The following is a 21,624-nucleotide window of genomic DNA, read 5'->3' as shown; positions in this document are numbered from 1 at the left end:
CGGGAACGACGGAGGCAGGCACGTACATTTGTCACTGATTCACTCCACTTAATGGCTGTTTACAACCTAATTATTGTTTTCCATGAACCAGAAATTCCAGTGCTTGATCACCACCGGCAGGCAATGCTACACCACCGTATATACTCGATTTTTAAATTCTCTAGGGTCAAAAATAAACCCTTCCTCATTTTTTTTATACCTATCTAGTCTTTTAATTAACAGGAAGGCTAATTTGAAGTTCCTTTGTGTGAAATTAAAAAGCGATCCATCAATTCGGAGCACCTGGGTTATAAGAAGCCCTCAGTGTCCGAAGGATCCCTAGGAATCCGCTCAGGAAAGGATGGAAGAGAAAAACCCCGTGAGCAGATAACGAGCTAATTAACGCCTTTTTAATCAGGGATTCTGTTTTGTACATCACCGGTACCGGTACCGCTGACCTGTCCTCGCTCGGACAAACAGAAACCATAAATCTCTGCCACGAGCTGGCGTTAACCCCGAAAATCCAAGAAATCATTTTCCGACGATGAAGCGGTAACAAAAAGCAGAAAAACGAGTTATTTCAGAGGTTGATGTTTCCAGGACGGGGGGAAAACGCAGCAGGCAGCGACCGGGGCCGACTATTAAGCAAGCCGTCACGTATATTGTTTACGGGAAGTCCAAACTTGAATCCTCAGCCTTGTTTCCAAATCTCAGCAGTGCTCCAGAAACCTCCCTTTTTAAAAATTTTATTTCTGAAATCAGTTTTTCTGGGCACGGGAAAAGCAAACGGAGAGGTGACGGCTTGGGCTCAGCCAGGTGGGGAGCGGAATCCAGTCGGTAATTTTGGTACCCACCTCCGTCGCATCGCCCCTACGGGGCTGCTCTGAAATTTAATGCCCGTTTTCTGGGGACTATTACATTCAAAACGCCACTTTTTTTCATCTTTATGGCAGAAATAAAAGTTTCTCGAGTGGTTGAACACAGGGACGTGTTCCCGAGCCTGTCCACGGGATTGATGAGGATGAAATCCTGATTTCATACAGCCCTCGGTCCAGACGGCATCACCTGGCGATGCCGGTCGCAGAGGAATTTCCCCCATAAAATGGGGCGAAGAAAAGAAAAGTCACAAGTTTCCGTGAAACTCTTCAGCCTGCGATAAGAGCGACGGGAATTTCAGCTCCGATTCGTTCTGCTGCTGGCTGGAAAACGTTCCAAGACGTCGCTTAAAGGGGCTGCGAAGTTCTTCGTTAGACCAAAACAAGAACAAAAGAGCAGCCAGAGGGGGAGCATCGTGTTTTCCAGGCGTCTACTTACCATAAAATCCAGAAAAAACATGACTAAGATGCTGAATTCTACTAAATTCACGCTAAAAGCAAGCCGAAACACGCATTTACTCAGCATATACTCGTCTCAAACTAAACCAGCCCAAACCTGAGCTGTAATTTTAACAAAGCGTCACAAAAAACCACGAGCGCCTGAAAACCGAGGACACATCTCGGAGGACGCGCGTGCCGGGTTCGCCACCGCTTTGTTTCCTTGGCCCTCGGTCGCAGCTTCACATCTGGATCGAAACAAAACAGCTGGCAGCTTTTCACAAGCCGATGTTTTCTGGAAAGTTCCTTCGACTTCAGCGGAGGGGGAAGCTGCGTCACACAGAGGTTTTTAAGCGAGGTTTCCACTTAGCAGAACCCAGCAAAGCTATTAATATCCAATTTCTCCTTTTTTTTGGTTGTTTATCGAGTCAAACATCCTGCAACCTAGTAGTTTTTCCCTCAGTTTAACAGCTTCCCCCCCAATTTAACAGCTTCCCCCCCAATTTAATAGCTTTTCCTCCAATCTAAGAGGTTTTTCCCATCTCTCCGGTGCTTTCTGGTGTAACTCAGACCCCTTCTCAACCCGTTTTCTGAAGGTTACAGCGAACCACGCTGATTTTCTTCTCCTTTCACACAGCGAGAGCTCCGCCGCCGCGTCGTCCTGCTCCATGCCGCTGGAGTTGCACTTTTCTACGCTAATAAAACCTCTTCCCTTACGGATTTGCTTCCCGTGTCCTCGCGTACGTCTCGCATCCCGCCGAGCCCATCCTGCGTCCCCTCCTCACCGCGGCCGAGGCGTCTTTCCGGCGCCCGGCACGCAGCTCCACGCGGATTTTGGGGACTCCCCGGCAGCTCCCAGCCCGCTTGGTTGGTATCAGATGTGACACGGTGAGGTTATTAAGGAGGGATTGAGCGACGTACGGCAGGAAAGCTTATTTCTTTAGAAAACATACAACTGCACCCACAATCCTCCCAAGGCAAAAAAAAAAAAAAAAGGAGAAATCAGCATTTAAGGGAACGAACGCACTGCCTGAAATCACGGCGATGGGGAACGCCCGAGCGTTTTTAATGCGAGGTGTTGAAAGGTTTGGGTCAAAAAACCAAACAGAGGAAGCTCTTTGTCCCCCTGCAGTGGTTCTCTGCGGCTGCCGCGAGCTCCTTTAGCACCGAAACGAGCTCGGTCTCTCCCAGATCCGGTCGGAGCCAAGTGCTTTTCCCCGCTTCGGCCAAGCGCCCTCGCGTAGCAGCTCCGAATTACCAAGAAACGAGGGAATCGAGATGATTTTGTGGAGCGGCGGAGCGCGTGCGTTAAGCCGAGCACTTCGCTTGAGACATGGGGCTTCTTTATCAGCTAATTCGTTAACTACAAACCCTTCAGGAATGAGCGGAGAGCACAAAACTTCAGCGGAAGAGGTAATTAAAAAAGCACAACCAAGTAGGTACTGTCACTTATTTTCTTTCAAGGTGTTTTTGGGAGAAAAGTGACATTTTGGAGCCGTGCTTTTCCTTCCTATTCCTTTATCGAAAAGGTAAGAAGACACGAAAAAGACGCTATTAAACAAAATAAAAAGTTTAAAGAAGCAAATTGGGCTGAGTCCGCTCACTCCTTGCACCATTTCCACAGCAAAAAGGATCATTTTTTCACCGTTATCTACCACGCTGGCATTTTTTTTATGTTATTTCAGGACTACGTGGCCCTTACGCTGGAGAAATAAGTCAAGCGAGACGCCGACGTTCATCGAAAACCGAAGCGGGCTGCGACAACGCGCGTCCTTACCTGCAGTTTCCGTGCCATGGCCACCACCTCGTGATCAGCGGGGTTGTACTTATAGCAATTGGAGAACATCAATCGTACGTCCGCCGCGAATTCCTGAGCATCTCGGTATTCCCGGTTCTCCAGTTTAGACTAGAAAGGAGGAGAGGAAAATAAAAACCAAACAAAAAACTCTCCGCTATTAACGGTGCAAATACAACAAATGGATTGATTGAGTAAATACAGCCCACGGATTTCACGCACCCATTTTCTCCCTATGCTGGAACGACTGATTTTGGTCAAAAGAACGACTGATTTTGGTCAAACGAAGGATTGCGGCTGGTTTATAAAAAATTAGAGCCGACTACGGGCATCCTCAATGATGTTCAAAAGAGGACTACGTGCTCTCCAAGCCACCTTCTCGCTGTCTACGTGGTTGATAGCAGCTAGGCGGTTTGGAGGAAGAACCGAACGGGGATGCTGTGTTGAAGAGCGGTGTTGAAGGCCAGGAGTACGAACCCTGGGCTCCACCTGACCTCAACCAAGAAGGGCTAAACCTCCACGTGATCGTGCGTTAGCAGAAGAATATGGTGGGCTTTGCTCAGATCGTTCCCCTCAAAGGAAGATCTCAAGAGTTTTAACGGCGTAGTCTGGTTGGAGGGACAGAGGACACCAGGATGGTCCTTCACCCAACGATGGAAGAAGATGACTTTGTTGAGGCAGGGGACAGGATTCAACCATTTCACCTGCTTTCAACCATCCACCCTTCCTCCAGGAACCAAGCTGGCGTCTCTAGAGCTTGGTCCTCCACCCTAGGAGGGCACAGACCTGCTCCTGTCCCTCCTCCCTCCAGCTGGGAGGCCTGATCCGGGTGGAGACAGCCTCGAGATGACCCCTCATCCCCCCGAACGCCGCATCCAGCTGTGGCAACGCCAGCTGAGCCAAGAGAAGCTTCACGCCTCCTTCTCCCTCCCTGGGAAAGCGGGGTTGAGTTGGACAACTGGAAGACGAAGAACGCTCCACAGCTGTCCCGGCAACATCTGCCAAGGGTGACCTCAGACACGCAGCCCTGCCAGACAGTTGGGCAGCGAGATGTACAGGCAGCAACGGACGTGCAAGACCTAACGCTCATCGCCGGCCAGTCCGGAGGAGAAAGGAAAAAGCCAAAGCCAAGATTTTAACTCGGCATCTCCAAGGTTTGGCCCACCAAGACCCTCCAGGTCCGAAACGCCGTGAGGAAGGCAGAGCCGCGATCCTCGTCGGCTTCATCCCTGGTGTAACCTCGGCAAGGAGTGGGAAGGGAAAGTTCAGTCCTCTGGTTTTAAAACGCAGGCCCAAACTGGGCGAAGCAGGAGTTAGAGCTAAGCTTAAACTGCACGCACGCAAGTTCATCCCGTAGCTAAAAAGTTAAAGACTTCCAAATCATGAATTAAGGTTTGGTAACTAAAGAGTTAAAGACTTCTAAATAAGGAATTAAGGTTTCCTAGCCAAAGTTAGACTTCTAAATAAGGAATTAACACTTGATAACCAAAAAGATAAAGACTTCTAAATAACGAATTAAGGTTTCCTAGGTAAAAAGTCAGACTTCTAAACCAGGAATTAACATTTCAATGGGAAACGTGGATGACTTTGCAGTCACTTTTTAAAATTAAACAACTCCAATAATGAACTAACGTTTCAAGGGGAAATGTGGATGAATTTGCAGTCGCTCGTTAAAATGAAGCAATTTTAAACTAGCGGGCACTACCTGTGCTTAACAGAAGACCGATTTAGAGAGACAACTTCAAAAAGACAGGCCTTTATTTTAAAAAGAATGGAAAATGGGGTTTTTTTAAATCGAATCCCCTTACTCCTGTGATTTATGCTCTCTGAGGCCATCTCCTGGGCTAAAAAAAAAGGGTAGATTTATACAGTAATGGAAATTTTCTATAAAAAACCCGTGCGAGCGTTTCTCAAGAGCTCTTCTGGAAGGATGCCGGCTTGTTTGTTTTTCCCAAATGTCAGGGTAACAGCAAGAGGCAAATAAGAGAGACCAAATGTACCAGAAACCTACGGCCAAAATAAATCTGGCAGACAGCTGAAGACGCCTGGTGCGCACGCGTGGGGAGAAACCGATCTTTTTTCTGCTCAGACCCCGACCTCCCCCTCCTATAAACCTGAGCTTACTTTGATTGTGCTCAGATCCATGGGATGCTTAATGATATCGCAATAATCGTGCAGTCCCAGAGCTTCCACATCCACAGGTTTGTAGAAGGGCCAGGCGTAGGCAGCGTGTTTCTTGGCAAACATCTCTTTGATGATCCCGCTGCAGTATTTTAACTGCTCGGATATTTTGCTACTCTTTTCTACCACGTGTTGTTGAGAGTCTGGAACATCCTTCTTTGGAGGCTTTACCGGGCGGCTGCTTTCCCGGCGCGGACCCAACTTGGTGGACTTGGGTTCGGCGGGCAGCGATGACGATTCATGAATTGGGTCGATGGTCGTTGGTGTCGTGGTGTCTGCTTTCCTCTTCACCCCTTTTTTTGTCTATAACCGAGCAAATAAAGCAATATTACTTTTGGCATCATACTTTTGCCTTCAACCACGTCGTGTTTCTTGTAGCGTTGACTTGGATTCACCATCGCTAGTGACTCAAGCCTCACGGCAACGCTATGAGAAGGACATCGGAAGCCCTTCCAAAAATATTCAGATATTGTCGGTCTGTACTGAGCTCTACAGAAAAACGTATGGATCATCTTCGTCGTACCAGCAAAGGCCAAGGGCATGAGTCACTTCAGCAAGCCAAGACTTTCTTCCCGAGTCATATAAAGCTCAAGGAAGGAAGGTTTTAAGAGAATGAACGGGGTTTCCACGCAAACCTGGGTGGAGTTCATCATGTCTAACTTTAACCGGTGTCAGAGAGGGTCACCGTAGGCTCCTCGTGTTTCTCAAACCATGAATTTTTTGACCAAACGGCGGCCGTTCACCTTAAAATGAGACCCCAGCAGCAAAGCAAAGGGCGACCACTTGGCCAACCGTGGCGTTTCTAGGCCGTCAAGATAATTTAAGCTGTCACGTTAAGATAATTAAGGAATTACTCACCTTCACGGGCTGGGCGGGTGTTGGGATAACGGGAGGGTGAGGCTGGATGGGCTGGGGAGCCGGGGCCGGCGGCGCGGGGGCCTGGGGAGCAGGCAGAGGCGGCACAGGAGGTTGAGGAGGCACCATCGTCATTACTGGGGTCTGGACGATGAGGTCGGGGGTGACGGAAGGAAAGGAATGAGTCGTCTGCGCAGACTGGAGGTTTTGCTGCGGCGCCTGCGTCTGCGCCGGGGACGATGCTTGGGTTGCGTTCGGTACCGTGGATGATCCTGGTTTGGATGTCACTGCCAAGAGAAAAGAAAGAAAAGGTTGCTTCTCTCTTCCAACTTAATTGTTTGAACGGGAAAAACAATTAACTTTTCGTAATAACACCATTTAAAGAACATTACTCATTAGATAATTCCTATCTTGCAGTTCCCGTTCTTGAGCAACCAGTCAGGGACAAACGCTCGCCACGTTTTCCTTCATGAGGATTACTTTTATGGCTCGCGAGGTGAAATGGTGAAGAAGCTCGGGACCTAACTGGGCCAAAACCCCTCCAGAAAAAGACCGAGATCAGGCCAAAGGTGTCCTCCTCTCTTTCCCCTTCCCTTCACACAAGATTTCTTGCAGGCAGGGCAAGAAGATGAGTGCTTCTTTTCCTGCCTACCCTTTTTTCCTAGGCAACGGTTCTTGACTATCATCATTTTGGAGCCAAAACTGGGCAGCTCTTCCTTCAGGAGCAATGTTGTACTCCGTTACCACCAAGAGTTTCTTAATTCTTGGTGATTTAAGTCACGGCAGCTGCTACTGTCTGGGGGAAAACTCTCCCGACGGCTGGAGAGCGAGGTCCTCGTTAGGCGATTTCGACCGTAGAGGTTGGGACACGAGGTTGGAAACATCAGCGCTGTCCTCGGACCTTCTAGTGGCCCTGGGGAAGTCACCTCCTTGCTGGGGCTGCTGCTCCTTTGCAGAGCAAAGCTCTGACCAAGCTTCCAAACTTTCCGCCACGGAAAAAAGAGGAATGCTGCGACGCCTGGATGATCTTGGGGAACACCACCAGCAGACCTTCAAGACGGAGGTATCAGCAAAGTGTGATCAACCCCAAAGTCCTCAGGTCTGGAGAAGGTTTGGGATCAGCAGGTATTACAGGAGCACCTTCCGTCAGATATCAAAACATTCCTCGTTAGCAAGAATTGGATTTAGATCTTCAGGAAGAAGAGAGCTCGGTATTTTTCAAAACACGGGGACTATCCTTTACGCAGAGAGAAATCCTGTACCTGGGCTCACCTCCCAGGCTGCACAGACTGGATTTTGGCTGCTATTCCACCGCTCTCTCAACAAGGAGACTCTCCCGAGCGTGACACGTTAGCTGTGTGTCCTGCCTTGCCGGCTATCCAACACCTCTTCCGCAATTCTCCTCCCAAAAAATCATTAATTAGAAAAGAAACGCAGCCAGATTTGCTCCCGGTCAGTCCCCAGGAGCTGCAGTTATTGCAATCCCACTAGAAAAACGTCGCCCATTAAGAGATGCTCAACTACGACCGCTAGCGAGCTTATTTCTGCTAAAAATGGAACCGCAACTTATTAAGAGAATAAAATCGGGAGTTTTCATCCCGTTCTCCTTGCAAAATGACAGCGGAGTGCTGATGTCTCTCAATCAGGTGGGGACTCGTAGCCAGAGGGATCCCGTGGTCCCCGCTGGGATCCCGTAGAGAAGCTCTACATCGCTTAGGCAAAGCCAACACGCTTCATCTCGAGCTTGAGATTTCTACTAGAAACCCACGGGGTTTTTCCAGCAAAGCTTTCCGGCCAGCACCACACCTGGTTTTTCATAATTTAACCCCAAATCGGTTATTATACACTGAATTTAGCGCACAATAGGATTTAACGGAAAGCGGAGCAGACTAGAGGAAAATGATCTGGCAGGTCCCTGAATAGATATTCTATATAGTAAATATAGTTATTCTATTATTCTATTCTATTATTCCATTCTATTATTCCATTCTATTATTCCATTCTATTATTCTACTATATTATTATATTATTCTATATAGTAAATCCCAATTGAGAAGTGCCGGGTGTGGGATGCCCCAGACCACATATGGGCCATATAGGGTTTCTGGATGAACCTACGGCTCCCTTGGGAGAGCCGGTCAATACTATAGGCGAAGGGAGCTGGAGGGTGATGAGCTCAGGTGGGGACCTACACGTTATATACGCTATAGGGTCGCGGCAGAGAAAAGGAGACCCATTTGTAAGCGCCTCTCTACGCCGTCGTAGGTAAAAAGATCTTCTCTAGCGGTGATTTCATCGCTGCTCCTTCAAAGCGATGCTGAGAAATAATTTTCTAACCAATAATTTTCTAACCAAGGAGAGCTTCTCCCTGCACACAGTAATGGAGTATCAGGGGTAATGCCTAAAAAAAAATAACAGTTAAAAAAAAATATCTCAGCTACAAGTCATCACGACTTGGTCACGCGCAGGGAAAAAAAGCATCAGTTGGGTTTGTTGGTGCTTTAAAACCTGGATTTCATGAAGCCGAAAGGACTCAACGACACAGAGAGAAGCAGAATTGGAGCCGTGCAAGAAAAACACGCGTGGACACACACGCAGCCTTGTAACGGAGAGACGGGGATGGCGAAAAACCGCCAAGGGAAGGGAAACGAAAATAAAAGCCAAAATAATTCAAGTTGTTTCAGTCGGCTTTACGACCCTTTTTGCGTTCCTCGGTGTTTTAGATGACGAGATGTTGTGAAAATGCTCTGAAGTCCCTCCGCGCAGAAAGATGACGATTGTCAATCATAAATCGGGGCAGACTCAGGGGATTTAGTGAATATTGCTGCTTTGAATTTGCACTCGCTGTCCGGGTGATGGCACTACAGAAATGTTTTCTCTTCCAACAGCTCAACTGCAACTACCAAAGTCCGATTTCTTCTCTATTACCCAGACAAATGGTCCCCAAAGCCTTCGACCGTCAAAATCCCTGGCCATCTCCTGCCAATTTTCCAGTAAACCTCGAAAAATAACCAGTTCAGATCCCAGCACAACCAGTCCGAGGCCGAGACAAGAAGAGACACGAGGATTCACAGCACTCCAGAAGGGTCGCGGGACACTCGCGCCAGCTCGCAGGCAGTAAATACGGTCAAAGCATCTTTTTTTTTTGGTGACACAAGCTTGGTGACACTCCTGCACGTGACATTTGCCTCGGTATCGCACGGCGTTTGGGTTAAAAGAATGAGACCGATACAAGGTGGAGATGAGAGATGTTTAAAATTAAGAAGGAGATCTTGAAAGCGGACACGGGTCTGATGAGGTGCCGTTGAAATCAAATCACGGCCAGGATGTTCTCGGCCCTTTGATGAACGATCCGACGGCATCGGCAGCCAACGTTGAGCCTACGGAAGGGTTGATGTCCCCCCAAAATGAGCTAATGAAATCCTTGAGGTATAAACAGGGGAATCAGAAGGCTGTTTTACCTCTAGCAGCAGTTACATCTATGTCCACTTATGGTTTGCACAGTTATTGGTGTGAAAAACCGGAGAGGGTTCACAGATGGAGGATTAAAAGATTGGAAAAAATCCCTTGTAGTGAAAGAATTCGATTATTACGGAGAAAGCGGATTCGAAACCGGGGGAGCTTTCAATGTAACAAAATTATTTAAAGAGGAGACAGGGCTGCAGAGTTCAGACCAGAAACGTAGCAGGAAAATACCAAACTTGGCAGCTCATTAGCACGCTCCTCCTCTAAGCTGCTGGCAGAGATTTTTTTTTTTACTCTATATTAGATGTTCTTCTACGAGACAGACTGTAAATAAATGAATCGGTGCTTGAACCGTGCTTTTATATCACGTAGCAGAGAGAGGACTGGATTAAGTAAGCAAAATGGTACTTTTTGATCCTGTAAATTATTAATCCGGGAGCCAAGCTTCAAAAAAAACCAAGCCTACATCATTAATGTGAAGTCTTAAGGTATGAACAGACACAAATACATCGTTTTACCAATTTATAACCTCAAATAGGATTCAAAATGCTGCGGTTCAAATTTATGCAGAGCCTAAAGCGTGCAGGTTAATATTTCAGCCCTGAAAAAGAGCAAGACAAGGTAAATGAATCAGTCTGGCCGCAAAAAAAAGGGGTTTCTGGGATTCTGGCTGAGCACGGGTCAGGTCTGCCCAAAGTGAATTCATCTTCGGGGAGCGGCGTTCCACCTCGCCTGGGGCAAGGCGTCCCTTCGAAGGACGGTAAGCTCGTCAAGCATCATTATCTATCCCCAATCATCGCTAAAATTAATAAATGAGGTGTGGAAATTATAACTTGAGGAAGTTCTACAGAGGACAGCGGTGGGTTGCGACGCTCCGAACTGTTTTCAGACGCTCTCCGCGCCAGGATTCCCCCGTCGGTCTGTAGCCGTCACGTTGCCATCGGTCCCTCCGGCGTCCCCGATTCTTTTCTAACACAACGCAGCTTTTTTACGGCACCGAGTCCATCCGGGAGGACGTGAAAAGCGGCTGTGAAACTCAAAGAGATCTGATCCAACAGAGTTCGTGCTGCTTTTTAATAGCTCTGCTTTACCCTCGAGGTATTGCGAGGGACAGGTCCTCATCTCAGCTCCCCGACAGCAGAAATTAAACATTTCTATTATCGCTCTCAGCTTTTTACCTTTGTGGAAAAGCAGGGAACGATGACGTTTCACCGGCACTGTAAATACACGTGCCTCAGCAGCGTTGTATTTACCGCAAAGTCTGTCCCCAACACTCCTCCTCCCCCAAAAACGATGCCCAGAAGCCACGGATGAGGGACTTTTAAGACCTCACCTAGCCCTGCCTTTCACCGGAGAGAGTCTCACGCAGATAGGCAAGAGCATGAGGCAGCCACCCTCCTTCCCACCCAATTTTAGACGCTCTACGCGATAAAGCGAGGCACCGAGAACACCGACGACCACGACAATCCCATGGACGGATGGCTGGGTTTAATTAACACCCCAATTAAACACCCCAATTTATGCCAGATGAAACCAGGTCCCTGCGTTGGAGCTTGCGGGCAAGACACCGCCTGAAGTTGAGCGTGGTTTAACCGCGAGCGTTGGACGAATAAGCATCGTACCTGCTTCCTTCCTCGCACGTCCTCTTCCTTTCGTCTGGGCTATGACGATTTCCGTTTCCTCTTGGGTCATTTCGGAGATTTTCTGCAGGAAAAGCTTTTCTAGAGCTTCCGCCATTAAGACTATGTCATCCCCTGGCTGAAGGAAAAACAGATACCATAAATTAGGCAAGGCATCTATTTCCAGAGAGAGGACTTTGTATTTTCACCCTCCTTAGTGCTGCTATTTCCATTCCGGCACAGCGGAAAGGCATACGGGATACTGTCCCAAGGGCCGAATGCACGGACAAATCCTTACCCTAAAGCCCTTATATTTTATAGGTAAAACCAGATGATGGGGAGGGACGTCACCAAGCCGATCCATCGGAGAATAAACCGATGCAAGGTGTTACCTGTGTGCAGCAAAGGCTATTTTCCAAATAAAGGGAGGAAGGAAAAGAGAGGGAAAAAGAAAGAGCTGGATTAATGCCAGCCGGTCGTTTCCACCATGCGAGATCCTCCTGCCTTGGTGGGTCTCATGGAAGAGGTCTCTCCGTAGAGCATCAGGGTAGGGGGTAAGAAAAGCTCGGCACGGGCTTGCAAGGCAACTTCCTCCCCCAAAAAGGAGGTTTTTAAGGAGGAAGTCGACTGTTCTGCGCCTTTAGTTGTTGCTAAATCGGCGTGGAAGGAGAGGACGGCACTAAGCGGTCCTTACAGAAGCCTGTATTTGCAAAGGTGAAGGAAAACAGAAAGGAGGAGACCTAGAGAGGATGAGATCTTCTGCCCAGGGGCACCCTGCAGTAGTGTGGGAGAGAAGAGACAAGAGATACGAAGCTTTGAAGTTGTTTTGGGGATAGTAATAAAATTTGGCAGAGGGGGAAGGGCAGGCAGCAACAGAACAAGAGTCCAGATTGATGTGAAGACGATAAACCAACGGCCATCGCTGTCACGACACGGTGACACCAAGAGAAGGCAGCTTCAGCTCTGCCATCGGCACAAGGACGGTTAAAACCACGCTTGCCCATCGGACTGTGCGCACAAACCCGCCCGGCTGATGGTTTGCGGGCTCCGTGCGGTCCACAGAGACGTTTCTTTAGCTTAGATCATTTTCTACCTTCCAGCCTGGAGGAGATCGGTGAAGATCAGGGAGGACAGGGGAGATCAAGGAGAAAGCGGGCAGGGGGAAGACATCGTGGTGGGAGAACGTGGCAGAAGATTTTAAGGTGTGTATGAATAATCTGAAGCCTTTAAGAGCCTACCCTCGTTCCAGTTGCATCGTGCTGGCTCAAACCAGAAGGACAACGGTCAAGGAGATGGTTTTGAAGGACCAAAACTGCTAATGACTATTGATTTGGAACAAACCGGAAAGGTCTCGTGCAACGTTTCTGAGAGGAGGGAAGGAAAAGGTCAAAGGACACGAAGGGCGAAGCAACGGGGACGGAGAGAAAAGACCCGTGAGAAACGAAGAGCAGAAACCAAATGGGAACCGAAACAGTTGGGCAAGCGGTGGAAAGGGTGGAGGCGGTTGGGGAAGGAAAAGGCTGGAGGAAAGGCGGAGGCTCTGACGACGTCTCGCTGATGGCAGCAAACCCTTCGTTTGCGTTTGTGGTCCTTTTGCTACTTAAGAAGATAACGAGCGAGCGTCTCGCGCTCAGCACGGCCTGGTACCACCTCTGAGAACCTTCTCCAGCTCTCCACGTTCCACCACCCCCCCCAGGTTTTGGCCGACACAGGCCACTGCCCCCCCCCGCCCTTTGGGAATGCCCTGGGACACTCCTCATCCCTCCGGATATTCTTTCCTGTGCCCCAGGCGGTTGCACAACTCTTTATAAAATAGTTTTCAGGATGTTTCTCACTGTCTGGAGGGGAATCTTCTACAAGGAGGTCAGGGTCAGGCATGACAAACTCAACACACTGCTCTGTATATCCCTTTTTTTTTTTTTCCCTACCAGATTTCAGAGTTTCAAACCAGCCTTAAGTCAGCTTCTTAACAAAGCCGGAGAAAATACGAAGCACAGACCTACTTCTCAAGTGTCTGTTTGATAACGGTCGTGGCTCTGCTCAAGTCAGACCTGAAGAAAAATCTTAAAAATTTCCTTTTAAGAAAAAAAAAAAGAAAAAGGGAAAGAAACGATGTCTAGACGGAAGATATCTGCTAATCGTTCTTCCCGGAGGGAGGGCTGCTAAGCCGGCCCTGTCTGCGTCCTGCTTCTCGGCAGAAGACAGACGTGCCCGAGCTCCCACCGGTTTAATCCTGTTTGTTCTCCTAAAGAAGCTGATCTCGACGGTGGTTCCTTTTAAGGACTTCGAACAAGCAACGCCTGCGTTTCCACGCCGGTCCAACGAGGACGTGGAAGATTTCCCTTGGAAAAATGCAGATTCGGGAACTTTTCGTACCTTATTGTAGATGTAGCAGTTTGTAAACATCGTGTTAAAATCCTGGATACATTCTTGAGCGTTCCAGTAGTAGTTATTCTCCAAGCGTTTCTTTATTGTTCCCATATCCATCGGAGTTTTAATTATCTTATAATAATCCTGCAAAGGGCGAAAGGGAGACGTCAGTGCGGGAATGAAAACATCAGCCAAGCACATGTTTGCACGGAGTTTAAGGACCGGGATTCCTCCATCTCGTCCCCGGAGCCACCGGGGTGAGATCCTCCCAGCCCAGCAGACACTTAGCTGCCAGACTTAGTCCCCATCGGCCTCTCAGCTGGGATTTTGAATTAAAGAGAAGGACAAAACCTTTGGTAGAGGAGTAATTTACCCCCAGAGGCACAAAAATTATCCCGATTCTGGGTTTTCGGTTGGTAACGGTGCCGAGTAATTCCTAAAAATCTTACGGGAATTGAATGACCCTTCGCAGGAGGTCACATGTCGAACGCAGCGATGGGAGAAGCGGGGAAATCGGATTTACTACAGCCCCTTAAACGCATCCGGATTAATACAAAAGAAGGTGTTTCTATTTTTAGGCATAATGTTAATACAAAAAAAAAAAAAAAAAAAAAAAAAAAGGCTGGAAATGCCATGGCTACAGAACCGACGCTCTCCGCAGGCAACAGGGAGCTCGTGCCGACCACGAAGAAATTAAAGAGCCGAATGCCCGGGTAACAAATTATATATTTAGAGCTATTATATCTTAAAGGTAAAACAGACAAGGGAAGTGGGTGCTATGCAGAAACATCTCTCTCAAGGGAGGAAGGGAACAAACCTCTTCTGGTGGGAGTGGGAAGGGTCCAGACCAGACGTGCAGCAGAGGAGATGTTGTTGTGATTTACTATCATGAACGATCTTGAAATTACGCTTCCATTTTTGCTAGTTCCTTGGGTTTTATTCTAACTCCTCCTGGTGAGGGTGCCCGGGTTGAGGCAGGGAGCGGGCAATGGGAAGGGCTGCACCGTTCCCTGTCCCGTCCGTGACGTGCCGGGCAGGACGCCGGCGCGCAGCGATGCGAGCCTTGTGCAGCAGGAGAAGGCTTGCGTGCCAGTTTAGAATCACGGCATCGTTTAGGTGGGAAAAGACCTTTAAGATCTTCGAGTCCAACCGTTAACCTAACACTGCCAAGTCCACCACCACACCACGTCCCTAAGCACCACGTCTACGTGTCTTTTAAATACCTCCAGGGATGGTGACTTCCCCGGGCAGCCTGTTCCAATGCTCGACAACCCTTTTGGTGAAGAAATTTTTCCTAATATCCGGTCTAAACCTCCCCTGGCGCAACTTGAGGCCATTTCCTCTCATCCTATCGCTTGTCACTTGGGAGAAGAGACCGACCCCACCTCTCTACACCCTCCTTTGAGGTCGTTGTTGAGAGCGATGAGGTCTCCCCTCAGCCTCCTTCTCTCCAGGCTGAACAACCCCAGGTCCCTCAGCCGCTCCCCATCAGCCTTGTGCTCCAGACCCTTCCCCAGCTCCGTTGCCCTTCTCTGGACACGCTCCAGCCCCTCCATGTCTCTCTTGGAGCGAGGGGCCCAACCCTGAACACAGCATTCGAGGTGCGGCCTCACCGGTGCCGAGTACAGGGCCACGATCACTGCCCTAGTCCTGCTGGCCACGCTATTGCTGATACAAGCCAGGATGCCGTTGGCTTTCTTGGCCACCTGGGCACGCTGCTGGCTCATGTTCAGCCGGCTGTTGGCCAACACCCCCAGGTCCTTTTCTGCCAGGCAGCTTTCCAGCCACTCTCCCCCAAGCCTGTAGCGTTGCATGGGGTTGTTGTGACCCAAATGCAGGACCCGGCACTTGGCCTTGTTGAACCCCATACGATTGGCCCCGGCCCATCGATCCAGGCTGCCCGGGTCCCTCTGCAGAGCCTTCCTGCCCTCAAGAGATCACCACTCCCACCCACCCTGGTGTCACCTGCAAACGGACTGAGGGTGCACTCGATCCCCTCGATTTACTGCAGATTAACTTAAAATCAGCGTCCCTTCTGAACCGACTCGTGCCTTACCCACGGCGCTGCAAGGCATGAGAAACGCAGCAGCCGTTTTGAGTACTCGGATGCTCCGTGAAAGGCTCCGAGTGTTTTCATCTCAAAAAAAAAAAAAAAAAAAAAAAGAAAGACTCTGCTGATAAAGCAGCGGAGATCAAGCAAGGGTTTAAGCAAGGCGCAGAAAAATATGCTGGGCTTTGGGGAGCAGTAAGGCAGAGCCTGAGCTGACAGCTGATTTACTTAATAATCTTTGATGCTTAATAATTTCTGGTGCTTAGTAAGTTTTAGTACTTAATAATTTTTGGTGCTTAGTAAGTTTTAGTGCTTAATAATTTTTGGTGCGTAATAATTTTTGGTGCTTAATAATTTTTGGTGCCTAATAATTTCTGGTGCTCAATAATTTCTGGTGCTTGGCTGGGGGACAGAGGACTGCAGACTCACCCTCCCTGACTCCCGAAATATTATTCCTACTTTCTCCTCCACGTCCTGGCAGAAAGAGGAGGGTGGTAAAAGGCAAAGCAGTAGCTGAGCCAGCGGAGATTCCTCCTCGCGCGTGTATTTTCTAAAAGATCACAGAATCACGCAATCATTTAGGTTGGAAAAGACCTTTAAGATCATCGAGTCCAACCACGAGATCGTCGAGTCCAAGCGTTAAAGACGGATTCTGTGATTTCAGGAGAAGGTGCCAGACCCGAACGGTCTCGTTCCTTCCACCGAGAACCGTCGCCCGGTCTCTCGACCTCTACTTACAGGCAGGTTCAGCTTGACGGCGTCCACGGGCTGCTGGAAAGGCCACGCAAACTGGTGCTTCCATAGCGTCTTCAACACCACCTTGAGCAGATACTGCAGCTGGTTGGTCTGTCGCTTGGGTTTGTTGGGGTTGGAGGTCTCCGGCGGAGGGGGATTAACGCCTACGGCACTGCCTTGTTGGGGTTGAGCCTGTGACTGCGTCGTAGACATCTGGGTGGTTTCAAGTCCATCCCCCATGACCGGCAAATTTCTCAGTCTCGTTCCAGGGCCGCTCTCCGCCGACATGCTATTGATCCCATTGCATTCCTCACCGGACACCCTGCAAAACAAGGAGAAGGGAGACGACGTCTCTTCAATCCCAGGTTTTCGGTACAAGGCGCTGCTTAAAAATAAACCGGCGGATCTCCATCAGACTAGCTCGGGCAACTAGACCTAGCACCCTGCTTGCTCAGTGACAGCGTTGTGTTGTCCCAACAAATGATGTCAGCGTTCTGTATCCTGGGGAAAGGACGGACATTCCGAGGCAATTTGCCATCTCTTCCACACCAAGCGTCGGCGTTGCCTCTCCGCTCCTTAGCGAGCGTTGAGTTTTATCCCTGTTCTTGCCTAATCTGCTCAACAAGGACTCCAATGGCCTCCATAAAGAGCCTTCCTTGCCTCCCAAACGAGGCTCTAACGAGCAAAACGCCGCTCGCTCTCGGCAGGGACCAGCTTTAGCTCCAGGGTTGGGTTCACCAACACCGGGAAGAGAAATTAAGTCGGCGTTGGCCAACTTTTAGCTCCAGTTGAAGGAGCGCGGGGTGACGCATTTATCTCCTTTCAGCTCCTCGGTAGCCCCCACCTGACCGCCACGGTCAGCTCACCCCAATTTAACGCCAAAGTCTGTCTTTTAGGGGAACGTTGAGCTTCCGTGGGACGCTTCAGCTGAACCACGCAGTGGACAGACCCACATTTAATTCACGCTACCTGCTTTCGGTAGATAATTTAGATAGATAATAACTTTAGGTAGTTAATTTGAGTGGATAATCTTTAGGTAGTTAAATTAGGAAGATAACCTAGGTGGATAGTAACTTTAAGTAGTTAATTTAAGTGGATAATCTTTAGGTAGTTAAGTTAGGAAGATAACCTAGGTAGATAGTAACTTTAGGTAGTTAATTTAAGTGGATAATCTTTAGGTAGTTAAGTTAGGAAGATAACCTAGGTAGATAATAACTTTAGGTAGTTAATTTAGGTCGATCACCTAGGTAGATCATTGAGGTAGATGATCTTTAGGTAGGTAACTTTGGTAGATAATCTTTAGGTAGACAATCTAGGCAGATAATCTTTAGGCAGACAGTCTTTAGGTAAATAATCTAGACAGATAATCTTTAGGTAGGTGAACTAGGTAGATCATCTAAGCAGATCATCTAGGTAGATCACCTAAGTAGATAATCTTTAGGTAGATAATCTTAAAGTAGATAATTTAGGTAGATAATCTGTAGGCAGATAACTTAGCTAGATAATCTTTAGGTAGATAATTTAAATAGCATTCTGAAGACCAGAAACTTGGGGAAAAAGGCGTTTTGGCTGAGCCTACGGACTTCTCCCAGGGCGTATTTCGGAGCTCTCCAAAGACCGCATGCAGCCCGTCCGTCTTCTTAAGCTACAGCTGCGTGAAGGGGTCACCACCGAGCCAGGACCACCACCACGCCGTGCATCCCCACCCTCACTGGGCGTGTGGGACCTTCTTCGCGCAAAGACACCCTCTGTGACGTGCGTCTTTCGTCTAATTTAACGCTGAGCACGTGTAGCACACATTAAGCTTAAGACGTGCACCTATTAATTAGAGAAGACCCCTATATATCGTGCGAGATGAATTAAGAGCCTCGTTATCGCTACACCCGGGGGAAAGCGAGGAAGAAAACGTTTCCCACCTCTCCACTCGTGGGGTTATCTAGTGCTTTCTCAGCTGGGGCAGAACTGATTTGGTTTAGAACTGCCAGCCCTGCGTGATCTGGAAGAAAACCCACTCGGCGTCGAGGCATTAACCTCGGCGGAGCAAACTTCTGCACGTACACTTGGCCTTGAGTCAGTATATAAGTATATATAGGTACGTATACGCACACGACAAGCATCTGGCCACGGGTCTGGGCTTTTATTCTGCTGCCGTAGAGCAGCCCTGTGTCTCTGGTCGTGGTCTGGACGTCAGATGTTGTCTCCGCACGTACCGCAGCAAGGGACGAAGAGCCAGAGAGACGAAGCATCTGTGCGATCTTACCTGCCACGTCCCTCAACTGCTTCCGAGTCCCCATAAAACCTCAGCCAGTCTTAAACCCCTGCTTAAAGTCTGCGGTCCGTTGCTTTTACTGGCCTAAACCCAACACCGACCCACTAACACACCAGGGCAACATCAGATTTTGGTCTTTAGATGATAGGTTTTAACTTTTCAGGGCTCCAAGCGAGTTGAAGCATCGTTCGAGCGGCAAGATGGCTGCGGCAGACTCCCTCTGTTCACCTGGGATATTTTACGGGAGGTTTTATAGCTGTGGATACAGGAATATGGCATCGAGAGAGCCGTCAGCTCAGCTGTCCTGTGAAACCTCTCTACTCTCAGCTTTTATTTTGCTGATTTTCTTCCCCGTTGGCAGGGTAGCCTGCCTGCTCTCCGCAGGGGACATTTAACTCAAACCCGCCACAATTTGGAGGCAATTTGGATTTCCCTCTCTTGCAAAATTCCTTGAATTTTGCTTCGGGGTGGTGCTGATTCCTCTAAGTCGCGTATTAAAGGGAAAATCCCAAGTGATAAACTGGTCTTATCAAGCGGTGACCAAGCAAAAGGAATCCTCTTTACTCACTGCAAGGGGCTACGTTACCTTGTAGGATACATCGCCATATAATTTTGCCCCAGAAAATGATGCAGAGTCAGAAGTTGCTTGGCTTGTCCATCTGTCTTCCGTGGCTTCAGGCACAAATGCCTTTAGATACCGTATCTGATGAAACAAACAAAGCAATTAATCTGAGGCATCAACCCAAGGCATCAGAAACGAAGGCTACCTCCAGAGAATTATATATTTTTTAACATTCAGCAATAATCCAGCAAAGCAAAGGAGTCTACGGACACCTGCAAACACCTACGGAAAAACGAGGAACCCGCACCAGTATTTGAAGTTTTTCCCAGGCATTTTTCCAGCTTTAGGGCAAGCTCCTTCCTGAAATTCATCATTTCAGGGACTGCGACCGACTGATTTCCCTCTGCTCCCTCTCAGCACAATAGCTCTCCCAGAGCCAGCCGTAAGAGGAAGCCAAGGAGTTGTTGGTTTTTTTTTTTAAAGAGAAGGCAAAATATTTCATCATGGGTTTCATTTCTTCCCCTTCCACTTAAGCGAAGGCTCTAACCGCCCCTCCAGGCGGTTAAGTATTATATCAGATTTACCCTTTGATTTTCACTTCTTTACTTTATCCCTTCTCTTTTTCACCGTCTCCTCGCTCCTTTGCAGGGATCCCACCAGTCTCCTCTTGCGTCTTCCAACTCTAGCGCCTTTTTTTTTTAACTGATTAGCTGGAAATACACCAATTCACACCGTTCTTCTCCTCTCTCCCCCAATAAAAGGTTGCTTTGACTCTCTCCCCTGCCCTGGGGGTTATGTTACGGCTCCTCTCTTACGTTATCGCCCCACCTGCACGCCCAAATATCAGAAAAAAACCAGAAAATTTCAATTTTTAACAGTTGCTGGGCCCGTCTCCATGGGCCAAGTGTTGACCTAAAGGCGAGCGCGGTCTCGTCCCCAGCCTCATCTCTCACCAGAATACGGCTATCGCCGCCGTGCCCGCGCCCGGCACGTTCCCAGGGAGAAAATACAACTATTGATACGGAGAATCTCCTCTGACGCGGAAGACGAACGTCGGGGAGTTCAGAGAAATGGGGTTTGACGGACCCGTCTCTCCTCTGCTGGTAAAAACCGGCGGCAAAATCAGAAAGAAGAGCTGCAGGACGGAGAACGTCAACCCAGATTTTACTGTACAGTGAGGTATAATCTATAAATCTCATCTATACCATAGAGTGCGCTAGAGATGCTACGTGAGGGCTTCCTTAATTCGTAAAAAAGTGCTACGTTCGGGTTTTCTTAATCTAATCTCTATTATAGATGAGAAATCTAATCTGTATTAGATTAGAAATATAGCCTGTATTACAGACTGTGCTACGATCGGGTTTTAAGAAATCTTAATCTATAGATTAAGATGGTGCTACAGTCAGGTTTTCTTAATCTAATCTATATTCTAGATTAGAAATCTATACTCTAGATTAGAAATCTATATTCTAGATTAGAAATCTAACCTGTATTAGATTAGAACTCTAACTTGTATTACAGACAGTGCTACGTTTGGGTTTTCTTAATCTATAGATTAAGATTAATAGATTAATCTATAGATCAGATTAATCTATAGATTAATCTATAGATTATCTATAGATTAAGATGGTGCTACGGTCAGGTTTTCTTAATCTGATCTATATTCTAGATCAGAAACCTAAACTGCATTATAGACTGTGCTACAGATGGTGCTACATTAGGGTTTTCTTAATCTAATCTATAGATTAGAAAACTATACTCTAGATTAGAAATCGAATCCCTATGAGATTAGAAATCTAATCTGTGTTATCAATCGTGCTATAGATGGTGCTACATTCAGGTTTGCTTAATCTAATCTATAACCTAGATTAGAAATCTATACTATGGATCAGAAATTTAATCCCTGTTAGATCAGAAATCTAATCCCTATTAGATCAGAAATCTGATCTGTGTCATCGATTGTGCTATAGATAGTGCTACGTTCGGGTTTTCTCCATTTCTCAGGATTAAGAAAATCCGAACGAAGCGCCACCTTCATCTACAGATTAAGACAATAATTAATAAGAAGAAAATAATGAATCTGTAGACGAAGAACACCCGCGCGCAGCACCGTCTCCAGAGGTGCTGAGCAGAAAGCCTTCGTCGACCTCATCGGTAAGAGGCAGACCAACGTACTCCACCTCGTACCTTCCCCTTCGGCTGACACCACCACCTTTATTCCCAGCAACGTGGGAAAATCAGGAAAAACGCTTAGTTGATTACCGTGATTAACGTTTACGTGCTTCGTTAGGCAAAGGTATAAACAAGATGCGGGAGGACGGACCTCGATGGGGCGGTATCTAGCGTAGAGAGGCTCAAGTTCACCGGGCCCGCGCTCCCTGAGCTTGGCCGGATCCACGTGATTTTAATGCCGCCTGCCAAAAAAAATCCT

The 21,624-nt window shown here is 48.0% G+C and overlaps 1 protein-coding gene across 6 annotated transcripts in view; it reads right to left on the bottom strand.

Moving 5' to 3' along the window:
* BRD4 (bromodomain containing 4) overlaps window positions 1–21,624 on the bottom strand; it is an 84,546-nt gene that overhangs the window by 31,264 nt on the left and 31,658 nt on the right. For 5 of the 6 annotated variants that reach the window (XM_072848351.1, XM_072848349.1, XM_072848353.1 and 2 more), the window contains 7 exons: window positions 19,218–19,334; window positions 16,366–16,684; window positions 13,584–13,721; window positions 11,211–11,346; window positions 6,127–6,410; window positions 5,212–5,571; window positions 3,070–3,198 (listed from right to left, as the gene is read on the bottom strand). In XM_072848351.1, coding sequence (XP_072704452.1) covers window positions 3,070–3,198; window positions 5,212–5,571; window positions 6,127–6,410; window positions 11,211–11,346; window positions 13,584–13,721; window positions 16,366–16,684; window positions 19,218–19,237 — 1,386 coding nt within the window. In that variant the 5' untranslated portion in view covers window positions 19,238–19,334. The remainder of the gene's footprint in view (window positions 1–3,069; window positions 3,199–5,211; window positions 5,572–6,126; window positions 6,411–11,210; window positions 11,347–13,583; window positions 13,722–16,365; window positions 16,685–19,217; window positions 19,335–21,624) is intronic. The other variant, XM_072848354.1, reaches the window with a different exon arrangement.

This window comes from Ciconia boyciana, chromosome 31 (genome assembly GCF_034638445.1).
Source record: "Ciconia boyciana chromosome 31, ASM3463844v1, whole genome shotgun sequence".
Lineage (NCBI taxonomy): Eukaryota > Metazoa > Chordata > Aves > Ciconiiformes > Ciconiidae > Ciconia > Ciconia boyciana.
Note: the sequence above shows the minus strand (reverse complement) of the source record. Positions and strands in the feature narration are given on the sequence as shown.